This window comes from Crocodylus siamensis, chromosome 4, assembly GCF_052110815.1.
Source record: "Crocodylus siamensis isolate JL-2025a chromosome 4, ASM5211081v1, whole genome shotgun sequence".
NCBI lineage: Eukaryota > Metazoa > Chordata > Crocodylia > Crocodylidae > Crocodylus > Crocodylus siamensis.
In genome coordinates, this window is record NC_143398.1 from 199,673,124 (window position 1) to 199,685,730 (window position 12,607).

Below are 12,607 nucleotides of genomic sequence, written 5' to 3' on the forward strand. Positions count from 1 at the left end.
GTGGTTTGGGGTTTAACACAGCCATTGCTCACATCCCATGGGCCGCTTCCAACATGCATCCCAAATAGAGCTTTGTAGTTGGGAGTTTGGTCGCATACCCTGGCTTCTATAGGAGTCTATGAGCTGACTGAAACAGCTCCATGGGCTGTATCTTTGACACCCTGATTTAAATGTTTGACACTAATGCTAATATTTGAAAATATGCATGGATTGTTTTATATTGATTTGACAGAGCTCTTGAAACCATAGCAGAATAGGAAGGGTACAGGATTGCCAGACAAGACTGCAGCTGCTATGGAAAAATCAATCCAGATAATGTCTTAGTGAAGAGTCGCTTCTCATGTGTCACTGAAATTGAGCATGAGTAAATAAGAATCTCTGCATGCAGTAGCAGCCATACCTCCATCAAATTAGCAACAGAGTTGAAACTGTAAGCAATACAATCCCATGGATTCTTGAAGAGGAACATGTTGGGCATTCAAATCTGTCTAGTAAGGGAGCTGCCTGGATTTTCTCTTAGTCATCTTCAAAAAAGTCTCCCATCTAGAGCACAATACAATGATTTATATATCACTTAAGGCATATTTTTTCCTTTTACATTTCCCCCAGATTCTTTTCAGGAAACAAATAGAGCATTTATATCCATGTCAAATCTGAGCCATATAATCTACCAGTATTTGTATGAAGTTTAACAGGTCTTCTCTTTTTGCAATTTTCAACCTGTTGGAATTTTAACTTAAACCTATATGTTCTGGAATGCTTTATCACTTTCCTGTGGCTCTGTAAATTTAATCTCTTCAATATGGTCCTCAGGAATTGAATTCCTTATGTGTAATTTGTTACATGTAATAAATAAATTCCATGTGGTTTCTCAGCACATATCATGAGGCTCAGTTCTGTTGAAGGATCTTCAAGAGAAAATATCTCTGAAGTGTTTAATTAGTGCCTTGATTTGATGATGGATGAATTTATTTATAGTAAAGTACAGGGTAAAAAAATATTTCACTTTCTGGGACTTGCTTTATACACACTTTAGTTCCTTCAGTTGGGACAAAAAGTCATTGAATTATGTATTCATAGCAAGTTTTCATGGTGCAGTCAAGGTAATTTACATTTTTTTAATGTTGAATAGTTTATGCAAAAAAAGTTCTAAAAGAAGTAATAAAATGGTAAGTTTATTCTATTGCAATATACAATACAACCACTTTATAATGAATGCCCCCACCATAAAATTTCAGTAAAGGGTGCTCTGTACAATAGGGTTAGTCAGTGTGCTGCATCATATTAATGAAAAAAATTAGTTCCTTCTGTTGGAATTGTTAAATGTTGTAGCTTGTTATAAACAGGATTCACTATTAAAGCAATACTATATTCAACTTCTTCAGTTTCAGTTGAGCTGCGTTTGTTCATCTTTTCTTACTTCCTTCCATCTGTTCTTCTAAGACTAAGTCTGTTCAAGGCTTTTATTTTTACCTATAGATTTTGTTGTTGAAGGGGAATGCCTCTTTGGCATTTAAGGATCAATAGTCGTTATTTTGGCTCAGAACCTAAATATGTTGCTTCTTTCGGTCATACATAGCATATTGTAGAAGGCAGGCTGAGGGAGGTCTTAGACCCTATTTGAAAGTTGACTTTTAAAAGATTCATTCTGTTTTGCTGATTTCATTCTAGTTCCATATATGTTTTAGAATCATTGTAGAACTCTTTTAATTAAATAAACATTTAGTCTGTTTCAAAGATTTTTTTGATTTTATAACACTTTTAAAGTACTATATTAAAATGACAATTTAAAATGTAGTTTCTTTAACAAACACTTCTTCAGGAGTCCTTCCACTTCTTTCAAAAGCCTTGGTTTCAGCAACCTATTTTAACTAGTTGTAAACAATTGGATATTCACCTGAGTAAAGTCAAGCATAGCCTTAAATCTGCTGACCACTTCATATAACAAATATACACCCCATCACCCCTCCCATCCCAGGCTTGTATATATGTAAAATGGGATATGAATTCTGGTGAAAGCTTTCCACAGGAGAAAGAAAACAAAAAACAGGCAAATAGAACAAACTTACCATTTTTGTTTGTGATGAATGAAGTGTACAAAGGCAAAAAGTGACTACAAATTGAATATTATCAAGAACAGAATTGGCCAAAGTAGTATTAATTATTAGCAGTTCTGAGGTACAGACTGAAAGAACTTAGTTTTGATGCCAGATGCCAAGATTTACCTTTGGCTGAACTTGGGTAAAAAATTTCAATTCTCTGCTTGAAATATTTGACATAAAAGCCCCACTTTAAGAAACCAAGCAAGCAGTGTGGAATTCTGCAATGTTATTTGTAGAAAGTTAATTTTTAGAGTAGAGGAAAAACACAGTCCTATGTCCTATTGACTTTCTGAGAAATGTGCTATGCTTCAGAAAGAACTGCTTTCCTGATATGCTCTTGTCTGCATTGCTCTCAGGCCATTATTGTTCAGACGTAGAATTCCATTCGTGTGACTGCTTCTGTAAAACTGTGTGAAGAAGAATGCCTTGCATCCGAAAACTTCTCTAAATCTATTCCAAATATGCAGGTGATCCAATAAGAGAGCGAACCCACAAAAATCCTTGCCCTTCACATATTTCCTAGACCATCATGGCTACAGCTTCACGCTGACACTGAAAAATATGTTGTTTTATTTGTTTCGTTTGGCAGGCATTTGATGTTCTTGGCAGTATTGAGGCTTACATTAAGCTCCTTAATGAAGAAGGACTAAGTTTGCCTATCTTGGCGATGAAGCATGAGGAATTACAAGGAGAGATTAAAGCCTGTACAACTGATGCCTTGCAAAAAGGAAAAGCCTTAGTTGGTAAAGGAGAATCTCACAGGTGAGTAAAGGAAGCTGTATTTCTCTACATTTTCCAGCTACTTTAGAGCTTCCATTTATTTAAATCAGAATAAAAACACACCTGGGACCAGCCTCTGTTCAGCTGAATGTGGAGTGAAGCCTAAATGGCACCATAGAGTCTTCAAAATTTCAGCCATTTTTATTTTTCAGATCTCATTGATACCATTCATGTAAGCTAGTCTGTCTTCTGTAGCGATATTTTTTTAGAATACGTGATTTACAGTGAAGACACTAAAGCTTTCCAGGGAGCTGTGTTTATGTCTAGGTTATACTTAGAACAAGACTGTAATCCAGATAAAGAATATACAATCATGGAAACAGAGTTATAATGCTTATGCACATTGATGTCTTTACAATCCAAAGGAACGTTTTAAGACTCTTAAAAATATACTTATAATAAATGTAATTGATATTACTTAATGTAATGAGGTATAGTATATTCTAATGTATAATTATTTTATGTATATATTATATATATACACACACACATATACATATATATACATACATACACAAACGCATGCACGCACGCATGCACACATGAACCTCATACATATATGACAGAAAGTAATACATATGGAACTAAATACAATTATGAACAGTTTCTCCACTCATGTTAATACTGACCCAGCACAGCATTAGAGGTCACTGTACCAAAACTAATGTAGCTAGTTAACAAGTTTGGTTCAGTGCTGAAAATACATCATAGGGGGGCTCTGAAAAACAGAATTTATGGGCATGTGCCTAACACTGAACTAAACAGCATAAACTACTTCTGGCTCAGGAGACAGTGTATGTGGAGCAGATGTATTGTGGGTCAGAAAAGACACTTCCCAACACCATGTCAGGATAGTCTGGACATGCCCTTTCAGACCTTTATTTATAAATAAATTCCAAACATAAGGTTATTAAAAAGATCTACGTAATTAGAAAGAGATACTCCTGATTTACACTGGCGATGTCAAAATTAGGTGAAACAGCTGATCATATCCTATGCTCTACAGCTTGGAAAGAGATTGGTTTAATGGAATTTAGGGATTCTATGGATTTTAAAAGTGGTGCTTTAATGTTAACACTTTGGAGTTATGTAGGAACTCTCCAATATAGAATTATCTGCTAATACTAGAATAATAACAATAAAATAATTAAATAAAAAAACACGTCATTGCACTGCACTGATTTTTATGCATATGACATTCTATCAGTAGTTTCCTCCTGAGTTATTTAAAGTAAAGAGGCCCTATGTTAAGTTCAATCTCTTTACCCATAATACATGCAGCTTCCCTTATTGTTCCTGCTTCTGCTCTTACAGCTGCTGGTATTTTACAAGGTTAGAAAAATAGGAAAAAGGATTTTCCTCATGGTCACCTTCATTTCATTTTCATAAGCCAACAGCAATCTTGGATGAACCCCATGGGGAAGTATTCCAATTCATATCGGTCTAAGAGTGTTTGATATCAGGAGGCTTTAAACATGTTTGAGAAAACCCCAAATCACTTCAACCATTAGCTTCCTATCTATCTTTTTAATGGTCCTCTTTATTGTCTAAGTACTTGGATACTGAAACCTCAGGACAGATCAAGAGAGAAGGTGATGAATTGTCATGATGTAATTTTATTGGAGGTGAAATTAATTAAAAATCACTCTGTATAGGCAACACCAGCTATAGCAATGCTAGTATGTTCTACCATGTGTTGTAGATTGGGAACCTTGCTGTAATAGGAGAAAAAACTCTTTACTAGGGACCTCTGCCCAAGCTTACAACCAATACCTTATCAGCTTAACTACGGAACTAGTCCGTTATAGTATCATTTCATTTTTGAGGTGTCCAAAAATGATCTAGGCTCTGGTACACTCCAGAGGCTGGGAGCACTGGCACATGTTCAGTTAAAAGTATGATAGAAACCAACAACATATATTTTGTGTAATAACTTTGTGGCTTACACCCCATTTTATCATGCCATTAATTGAATGAATGTGTGGCCAGGTCACTACTTAAGATGTGATTAGCCAGTTTAAGATGTGACTAACCTCACATCCAGGAATGAGGGGGTGCTTTAAAAACAGCAGTTAAAGCTGCTGTAATTAAAGCACCTGGAGCATCTTGTGTATCAGCATCCCCGCACTAAAAAGGGGGGCAAGGGCATTTTAACTAAAGCTCATCAAACAAACTCTGGTTAAAGCATTCCCATCACCATTTTCAGCACAGAGACACTGATACTTGAGATGCTGGAGTCTGCTGGAGCACAGTAATTACCATGCTCCAGCAGACTCAATTTATCGAGCATGCTCTGATGTGCTGTAATTACAGCACATTGGAGCAGCCTTGTTGCACGTGTATAGGCACCCTTAGAAACTAACTGCTTCCTAGAGGCATAAACTTTTGGAGGTGATGGGTGCCTGCTGTGAAGAGGCTCATAGTGACTCCTTAGAAAAAAAGGAAGATCCTCACCTGGACTTACCAGCAAGTGAGAGCCATTCTGGCATGTCCGGAACTCTGTTTACCGGGGCACTGAGTGATCCGGGTTGGATCCCCACTGGATGCTGGGGCCACTTCCAGACAGAAACTCCCTCCACAGAGAGAGAGAGCAGAGAGAGGAGAGAACTGAGGCAAGACAGAGGCTCTCAATAGAAGTTGATGATACCCCTGGGAATGGGCTTTGAGACCTGGTCAGGAAGTTCAGAAGAGTTCTGATAGGGCAGCATTCTGCCAAGCACGGCAGCACTGAGGGTTAAAGTCCTGGGAGCCAAGGGACTGAGGAGGAAAGACCAGAATACACAGGGAAGTTTCCTTTCTTTTGTGATTCTTCTGTTATGAGATTCAGAGGCTATTTGACCCCTGTGGAGCTGTTACTGTGTTTTGTTCTTTTTCCAGTTTTTTCTTTGTTTTGATGATGGGAGGAATCCTCACTGTGACTGATCAAGTCAAAATCTAGAGCCAAAGAAAAGAGAAAGATAAGAGCAAAGAAGGACTGAGTATAGAGGGACCCACCTAGGTTCAAACCCAGTAAAGAGGTTTGCCAAGGTTACTAGTCCCAGTGGGAAATACTTACCAGTGTCTGACCCCTTTGGGGCATGCTTGGGACTGCCCTCCATGATAAAGGCAACTAGCTTAAAGCGCGACGACAGGCAGCCCAGTGATAAAATGGACTGTGAGGAAGATAGAGTGAATAAGGTCCTGCCAGAACTTGCTAATAAAAATAACAGCTGGTTGACTAAGTTTGGAGTGAAGGGGGAGGTTGGAGCCCCAGTAGGAGTAAGCCTAACACAATAATGGTAAGACTCACACTACAACATCACCTCCTAAAGGAAACGCTCTATCAAGTCATGGCAGGTGAGAAACAGGACTGTGGCTAGAGTCTGGTTAGTTAAAGTTGGGACATTCCGATTAACAACACAACAATCATCAGGATGTCAAGGGCCATGTCCTTATACAGTGCTCCTTCGACACTGCAGTTCGTCACTAAGGTGCTACCCTGCTCTGCCTTTGAAATGAATTCAAACTAACAGGGGTAACCTGTTAGTTTGAACTAGAGTTGTTGGATCAAAACTACACGGTACTTCTAAAAGAAGAGATGGGCAATTGTTTGTTATTATTAAAGCAATATGCTGTTGGTGAATGAGTTTCTATGAGTAATTAAGAGTGCCAGGTAAAGGGAGAGATATATAACTGGAAAGTAAGAGCAAATCAGAGCTCTTATCTGTAGGGAATCCTAATGCCCTCCCCCCCACTTTTTTTTTTCCTTCTGAACAGCATTTCCCCACTACAAGCTGCCCCCACAAATTTCTGGTTTTCATGACATATTTAAGTTGGAAAATAAGGGGAGCTAGGCAGTGAGCAAAGAGTGTGACATAAAGCCTAGACTGGCTCCACGCTCTCCAATGGAATTTGTGGTGGCAGAAAAAGCGGTGATGAGCAAAACAAAGTGAAGCTTAAAGCTTGGTAGGCAAGCACTACCAGGAGTAACGAGGAACAACGGCCGTAAGTTACACTGAGAGTACATTCAGGCTAGATATCAGGAGGCGCTACTTCACTGTCAGGGCGGCTAGGATCTAGAATCAACTTCCAAGGGGAGTGGTGCTCGCTCCTACCCTGGGGGTCTTCAGAAAGAGGCTAGACAATCACCTAGCCGGAGTTGTTTGACCGCAGCATTCTTTCCTGCCCATGGCAAGGGGTCGGACTTGATGATCTGCTCAGGTCCCTTCCAACCCTACCTACTATGAAACTAAACATATATATTTAATTTTAGATAATCCTAGTATAGTCCAAGCCAGGGAGTTCTACCATTAAAGTCAGTAGGGCGTGAATTTCAGCCCTAGCATAACAAGTAAAACAAACTTAATAGGTTATGTTAGTAAACCATGTTTTCTCAATGAATACATATGAAATTAAGACAAGGAAATTATTTCCTGATTCAGACCCCTTAATTATGCAGCACAAAACAATAATAATTAAAATCTATTGGGGAAAGAAATATAAAGGAATAACCTATGTAAGTGGGAGAAAAAGAGAGACAATATTTTCACAGAATATAAGGACAACCTGGGAATTCATGTTAGAGCTTAGTGTATGGTGTAGATACTGAGGCAGTTTAGTCATATTTTACATGACTGCTTTGGTATAAAAATTTTAAAAAGGTATAGTTTGCTGATGAGATGGGTAGCTACTTGCCAAGCACTTACCGTCTGAGATTCTGGTTCCATCTGGACAGCCTATAGAAGTGTTTCTAGAATTGGAAAGCAGCTTCCTCAAAGAATAATGAGCATACAATAGCAGAAGGATTCATCATGATTTATGATAGGGGGAAAGGTAGGGTGACTGCTTGTTCCACTTCCTGTGTGACAACCCCATTTCAATTAGACCAAAGGCCAGAATATCTGATGACACAGTAAGGGATATATTTTTTTTTAATTCTTTGAGACAGTTTGCTAAACAAACTTTAGTGTGATTGTGTATAGTACTACAAGTGCTGCATTAATTTTGATGGGATTTTTTAAAACTCTACGTAATTATCTTCAAGAGGCATATTCCTAATCTCTGTAGTATTTGAAGACACTGTTAAAAGGATCATCTCTTCTTTAAAAATGTTAGAATAGAGGAATAGTATTTTACAAATGTAATATTAAATTAAAAAATAAAAGATTTCAGGAAATTAGTTTGCAGAATTCCAAATCATGTTATTATTAAATAATGCTATTATTACCATCTTGGATTTTATATTAATTCAAGGTAATCCGTATTACCTTGATATAGTCCACAGTAATGTTTGGGAAGAAGGGGTGTGCTATGCACCAGGCTGTCACTTCAGTAGGCAGAAGAGCAGGCCCTGTGTAAGTGTCTTTATCAAGGTAAGCACATTAAAAAGCTACTAGAGGATTTTAACAAACATCACATTTTAACGGTGTTTGTCATATAAATCTTTTTTTTTTAGTTAGAGAAAGCTTCAATAGTTAATTAGTATGAAGGTTTGATCTCTTTTACATGCCATCTTCATATCTTAATTGTATGTGATAACTTTTTTTCAAATTGTGGAAAACTGCCTCAAGTATTCATTTATTGTGAATTGGCACCCTGATGTTTAAATGTTTTAAATTATAGGGCAAGTCAGTACTTTGTCATTTGACACAACTGTTCAAACAGCGTCTTTAAACAAACATTTAAAGCATGGGGGGAATGTCGATGACATTTTGTGCACCTACTGGAAGAAAATTTGAGAGGCAAAGGCAGCATATCCTTTTACAATAGAAATATAAGCCTCTGTAACATATCAGATATTTTTAGTTCATTTATCTTTCTTCTGTTCAGTTTTGGGAGAGTCAGCCTGATCCCCTTCTTGCACTGAACGCTGCCTTACTCCTCAGGTAACTGAAGTCATTGAAACTATTTCTGGAAAGGTAGTTCTCAGCGTGAGCCAGGGAATTGGTGCCTAAGGCTAATTTATAAACTGAAAATGTAGTCTCCCTTTCTGCCCTACTCATTATCAGTTTTGCTTTGTTTATTGCTGATATTTATAATGACTTTTTAAGGCTTGAGTGTTTAAGTTGTTGCTAAATCACCTCTGATCTGAAACAGCAATGTTATTTTTAATTGCTGTCATCTTGGCTGCTGCACAAGCCTGGAGAAGTACTAACAGCTGTATTGTTCCAATTTAGTTCTTGGCTGCCTGGAATTCAGGAAATGATAGAATACATTCAGAAAAGAGTGGATCAACTGATCAGGCAGTGTCCTGCTTACACAGAATTTTCTTTAAAGAAACAGCAGTTAACTGCCTCACTAGAAGATTATCTAAAAAAGGTACATCATGGATGCCTTTGTTGTTGTTGTTAACATTATCCTGCAAGCTATATTAATTTGTTAAAGTAAAGCTGTCAGAATATTAGAGTTTTGGGGGTGTGGGTTAATAACAATAATGATATATTTCTTTGGTAAAAAATATCAAATATGTGTAAAGTGCTGAGTGCAACAGTGGGCCCCGTAAATAGAGGCATAACTAGCTATTTCATTGCTTTGGACAGAATGCCAGAGAGCCACGGCGGGATGTCAAACAAGTCTCACCTGATTGTGGAGACCCCTGTTACTTCTGCCGTGTTGTGGGCTTGGGCTGCTGCTGCAGCAGCACAGGCTCTCTGGATGCTATCATCCTGCTGCTCTTCCCTCCCCGCTTCTATTCCTTGACCTAAATTGGTGCCTGGACCTTGTGCCCTGGTTGCCCACCCTCAGTTAGACTATTGCCAGACTAAAACTCCTGCTCCAGAAATGAACTCGTTTCACTGAAAACATGATAGCAGTGCATACAAACTAATAATTATAATTTGGTAAGAGGATGAGCATGCCTTATCAGAGATAAACAAATGATTAGTACTGGTACTGATGTAAGTTCTGTGCATAATTTATCTCTCTATCTCTCTTTTTTTTCCATGCATTTTGTTTAAAATGGAAAGGGTGGTACAGCAAACTCAGGGAACAATAGAAATAGTAACTGTGAATCACAGCAGGGTTGATGTGATTGCTCTCTGTTGCCAAAGCAGAGTACATCACATTCGGTATAAAAATTCATTTTATTCATTAAAGTTCTGTTTCTACAAGATGTTTGACAGTCTCTCTTAACCTACTGAGTGCCCTCAACAACTACTGACCTCCACAATGTTGCATTTGCGGTATAATAGGCACATAGTCTGTAAAGGAGACCCTGAATGCCCATTATAGCTCAAATGCAATATAATCTTTGTAACAAGGTTCACAGCAAAGAAATCCCAAGGCATAAATACAAAAAAATAGATCATATATAATGATTTGATAATTATTCACTATGTAATTTGACATCCTATATATACACATGATGCTCACAAGGAAATATTCTGAGTCAAAAGGGAAGAAGTCAATTTGCAATCAATGGATCCCTTTGCACCCATTTTCCATAAATGAGATTTCAAGACCTAGTAGAATGGATGAAATAAAAATATAGAGTTTAATTAGCTAAAAACAAAAGATTCCCTGCTACTTGTTCTTGGTCTTTTGCAACAAGTTTCAGTAAACACATCTTAATCTAAATCAAGTTAATTCTGTAAATTTAATATTTTTGTTCTTTACAATGAAACATGAACTTAGGTCCATGATGTTGTATGGGGCCTGGTTGTCTCCTTTTTGGATATTCCATTCCTAACACCCACAGCTAGGGTTATTTGGAAAATTTGAACCATGGTTCCCATCTTGCTTCAAAAAAAAAAATGAGCAAAACCACTTCCCTATGCAATCTTCCAGTAATGCAGAGCCTGCTGAAGGATATGGTTCTAAATTTAGCTGGCATTGAGTTTCATTGAGTGCACACAAAGCCTGAAACTTCTTCTTAAAATGTATGGTATTCGTAAATTTGCATCGCTATTAATGGCTATATATATCATATCTGGAGTTGTCTACAGCTGCTCTTCATGACATATTCTGTTATCATTGTATATATTTAACTCCCATTGTCACTGAGGGAAGTTATGTATACACCTCTATATAAAATAAAACATTTTGATTGACAGACAAGTGCCAACCGAAAAGTTTTATTTTTCTAAAACAAAAATTTGTCTATAATTTTCTTTAAATGAAGCATAATCAAAGCATTGATTTCAAAGTCATAAATTCTAGATTAAAACACACTAATTGTCCTTTGTGATACAAATGCTGAAATAATTACAAGGGAGAGAAAGCAAAGCAACTTATTTTTCATTTTAATTTTTGCATTCCCTAAATTTCCTAATTCCATTGTATTATATTAAGGATTAGAAAATAGAAACCCAGTAATTACATGTCAACTTCTAAATGTGTCCCCTGGCTATACTTAGGTGTGACAGGATTTGTTTTTTACCAGTAAATGCTAATAAACATTGATTTCACCTCACACTTACAGACCAATGACAAGATACTTCCGTCATTAATAATCAAAATGTATAGAAAGGAGACATAAGAAAAATGATGGTTGATGGAGTGTCTAACAACAGGGGGAACAATCCTACAGAACCATGCTGACTGTAATTTAGACTCCAACTCCCACCAAACCCAGGGGACTGGGGACAAAGGAAGAGGAAGTGACAAAGAAGATAAGAGAGCTATGAGCGAGCAGAACTGGGACTGATAGCGGCTTTGATACTCAGCTGGTGGCAGTCCTATAGCAGTTAAATTTGTTACAATGGCCACTTAAACTATCTGCTCCCCACAGCCCTAATTTCGCACATTCCTGAAAATGTAAATACATAAAAATCAAAATAAATGCTTAAAAATATTCGATATTATCTGTCAAAATTTGAAATCTGCCAAACTTAGCTAAACTATGAAGGTTTGTATTTTCATAGCTCTTGATAATATAAATTAATTAGTTATTATATTTTTAATTAAAGGTATCAATGTCAATTAAAAAAATCAGTCCGATACTTACCATTGGTATGGATCCTGGGTCGTCTTTGTCTGAATCAGAGAGAATTTTGAACAAACACCTAGAACTGGCTAATCAAGCTAAGGTAAAACACCCTTTCATTTGGTATTAATGTAAATATTTTTAGACACTGTGCACACTATAGGAATTTCCAAATGCTGAGAAGTTTAGATAAGGATTGTCACATTTCCTTGGAAGGAAATAGGTCTGCCTATTCATTAAAAATACTTGTCCAACAACAATAACATAATGAAGATTGCAAGCAAGTAGTTCTTATAGTTTTGGTGCGTCCATTTTTCATTTGTTTAAATCACCCTATCCTGTTTCAGGGTCCAAACATTGTCATATGATTTTAATACCTCTACAACACAATGCTTTTTATGTGTATGAGTATTCACACATGATTCACTGAGTTTTGCAGTGTTGAAAGACATGAACAATACCTGGGATGAGATTCTCAGTCCTGCCCCAGCTTCTTTATATGGACACAAAGGGCTTGATAGCTAAAAAGTTTCACTTCTGGGTTGGGGAGCATTTCTGAGGTGCAGAAACAGTGGAGAAAGCCAAAAGGCTGCCTTGCTATTGGCATATCCCAGGGAGGCTCTTGTAACTTTGTCTGGGTTATTCAAGTTACACAATAGACCTTTCCCAGCCCCAGGAGCACCACAGGATCAGGAGGGTACAAAGGTATATTAAAGCCACTTTATACTTCCCTTAGCCTGTGAAAATGTTAATATAGGTGCATATTGCATGCCTGGGAAGCCATTTGACAATGCAGCTGTGCATATTCTATTTGAAGCTAATC

The 12,607-nt window shown here is 37.4% G+C and overlaps 1 protein-coding gene across 1 annotated transcript in view; it reads left to right on the forward strand.

Annotated features, from left to right (window-relative positions):
• Positions 1 to 12,607, forward strand: part of CCDC141 (coiled-coil domain containing 141) — a 180,316-nt gene that overhangs the window by 108,153 nt on the left and 59,556 nt on the right. The window contains exons 9-11 of the mRNA XM_090041708.1: positions 2,692 to 2,864; positions 9,038 to 9,179; positions 11,768 to 11,887. Coding sequence (XP_089897834.1) covers positions 2,692 to 2,864; positions 9,038 to 9,179; positions 11,768 to 11,887 — 435 coding nt within the window. The remainder of the gene's footprint in view (positions 1 to 2,691; positions 2,865 to 9,037; positions 9,180 to 11,767; positions 11,888 to 12,607) is intronic.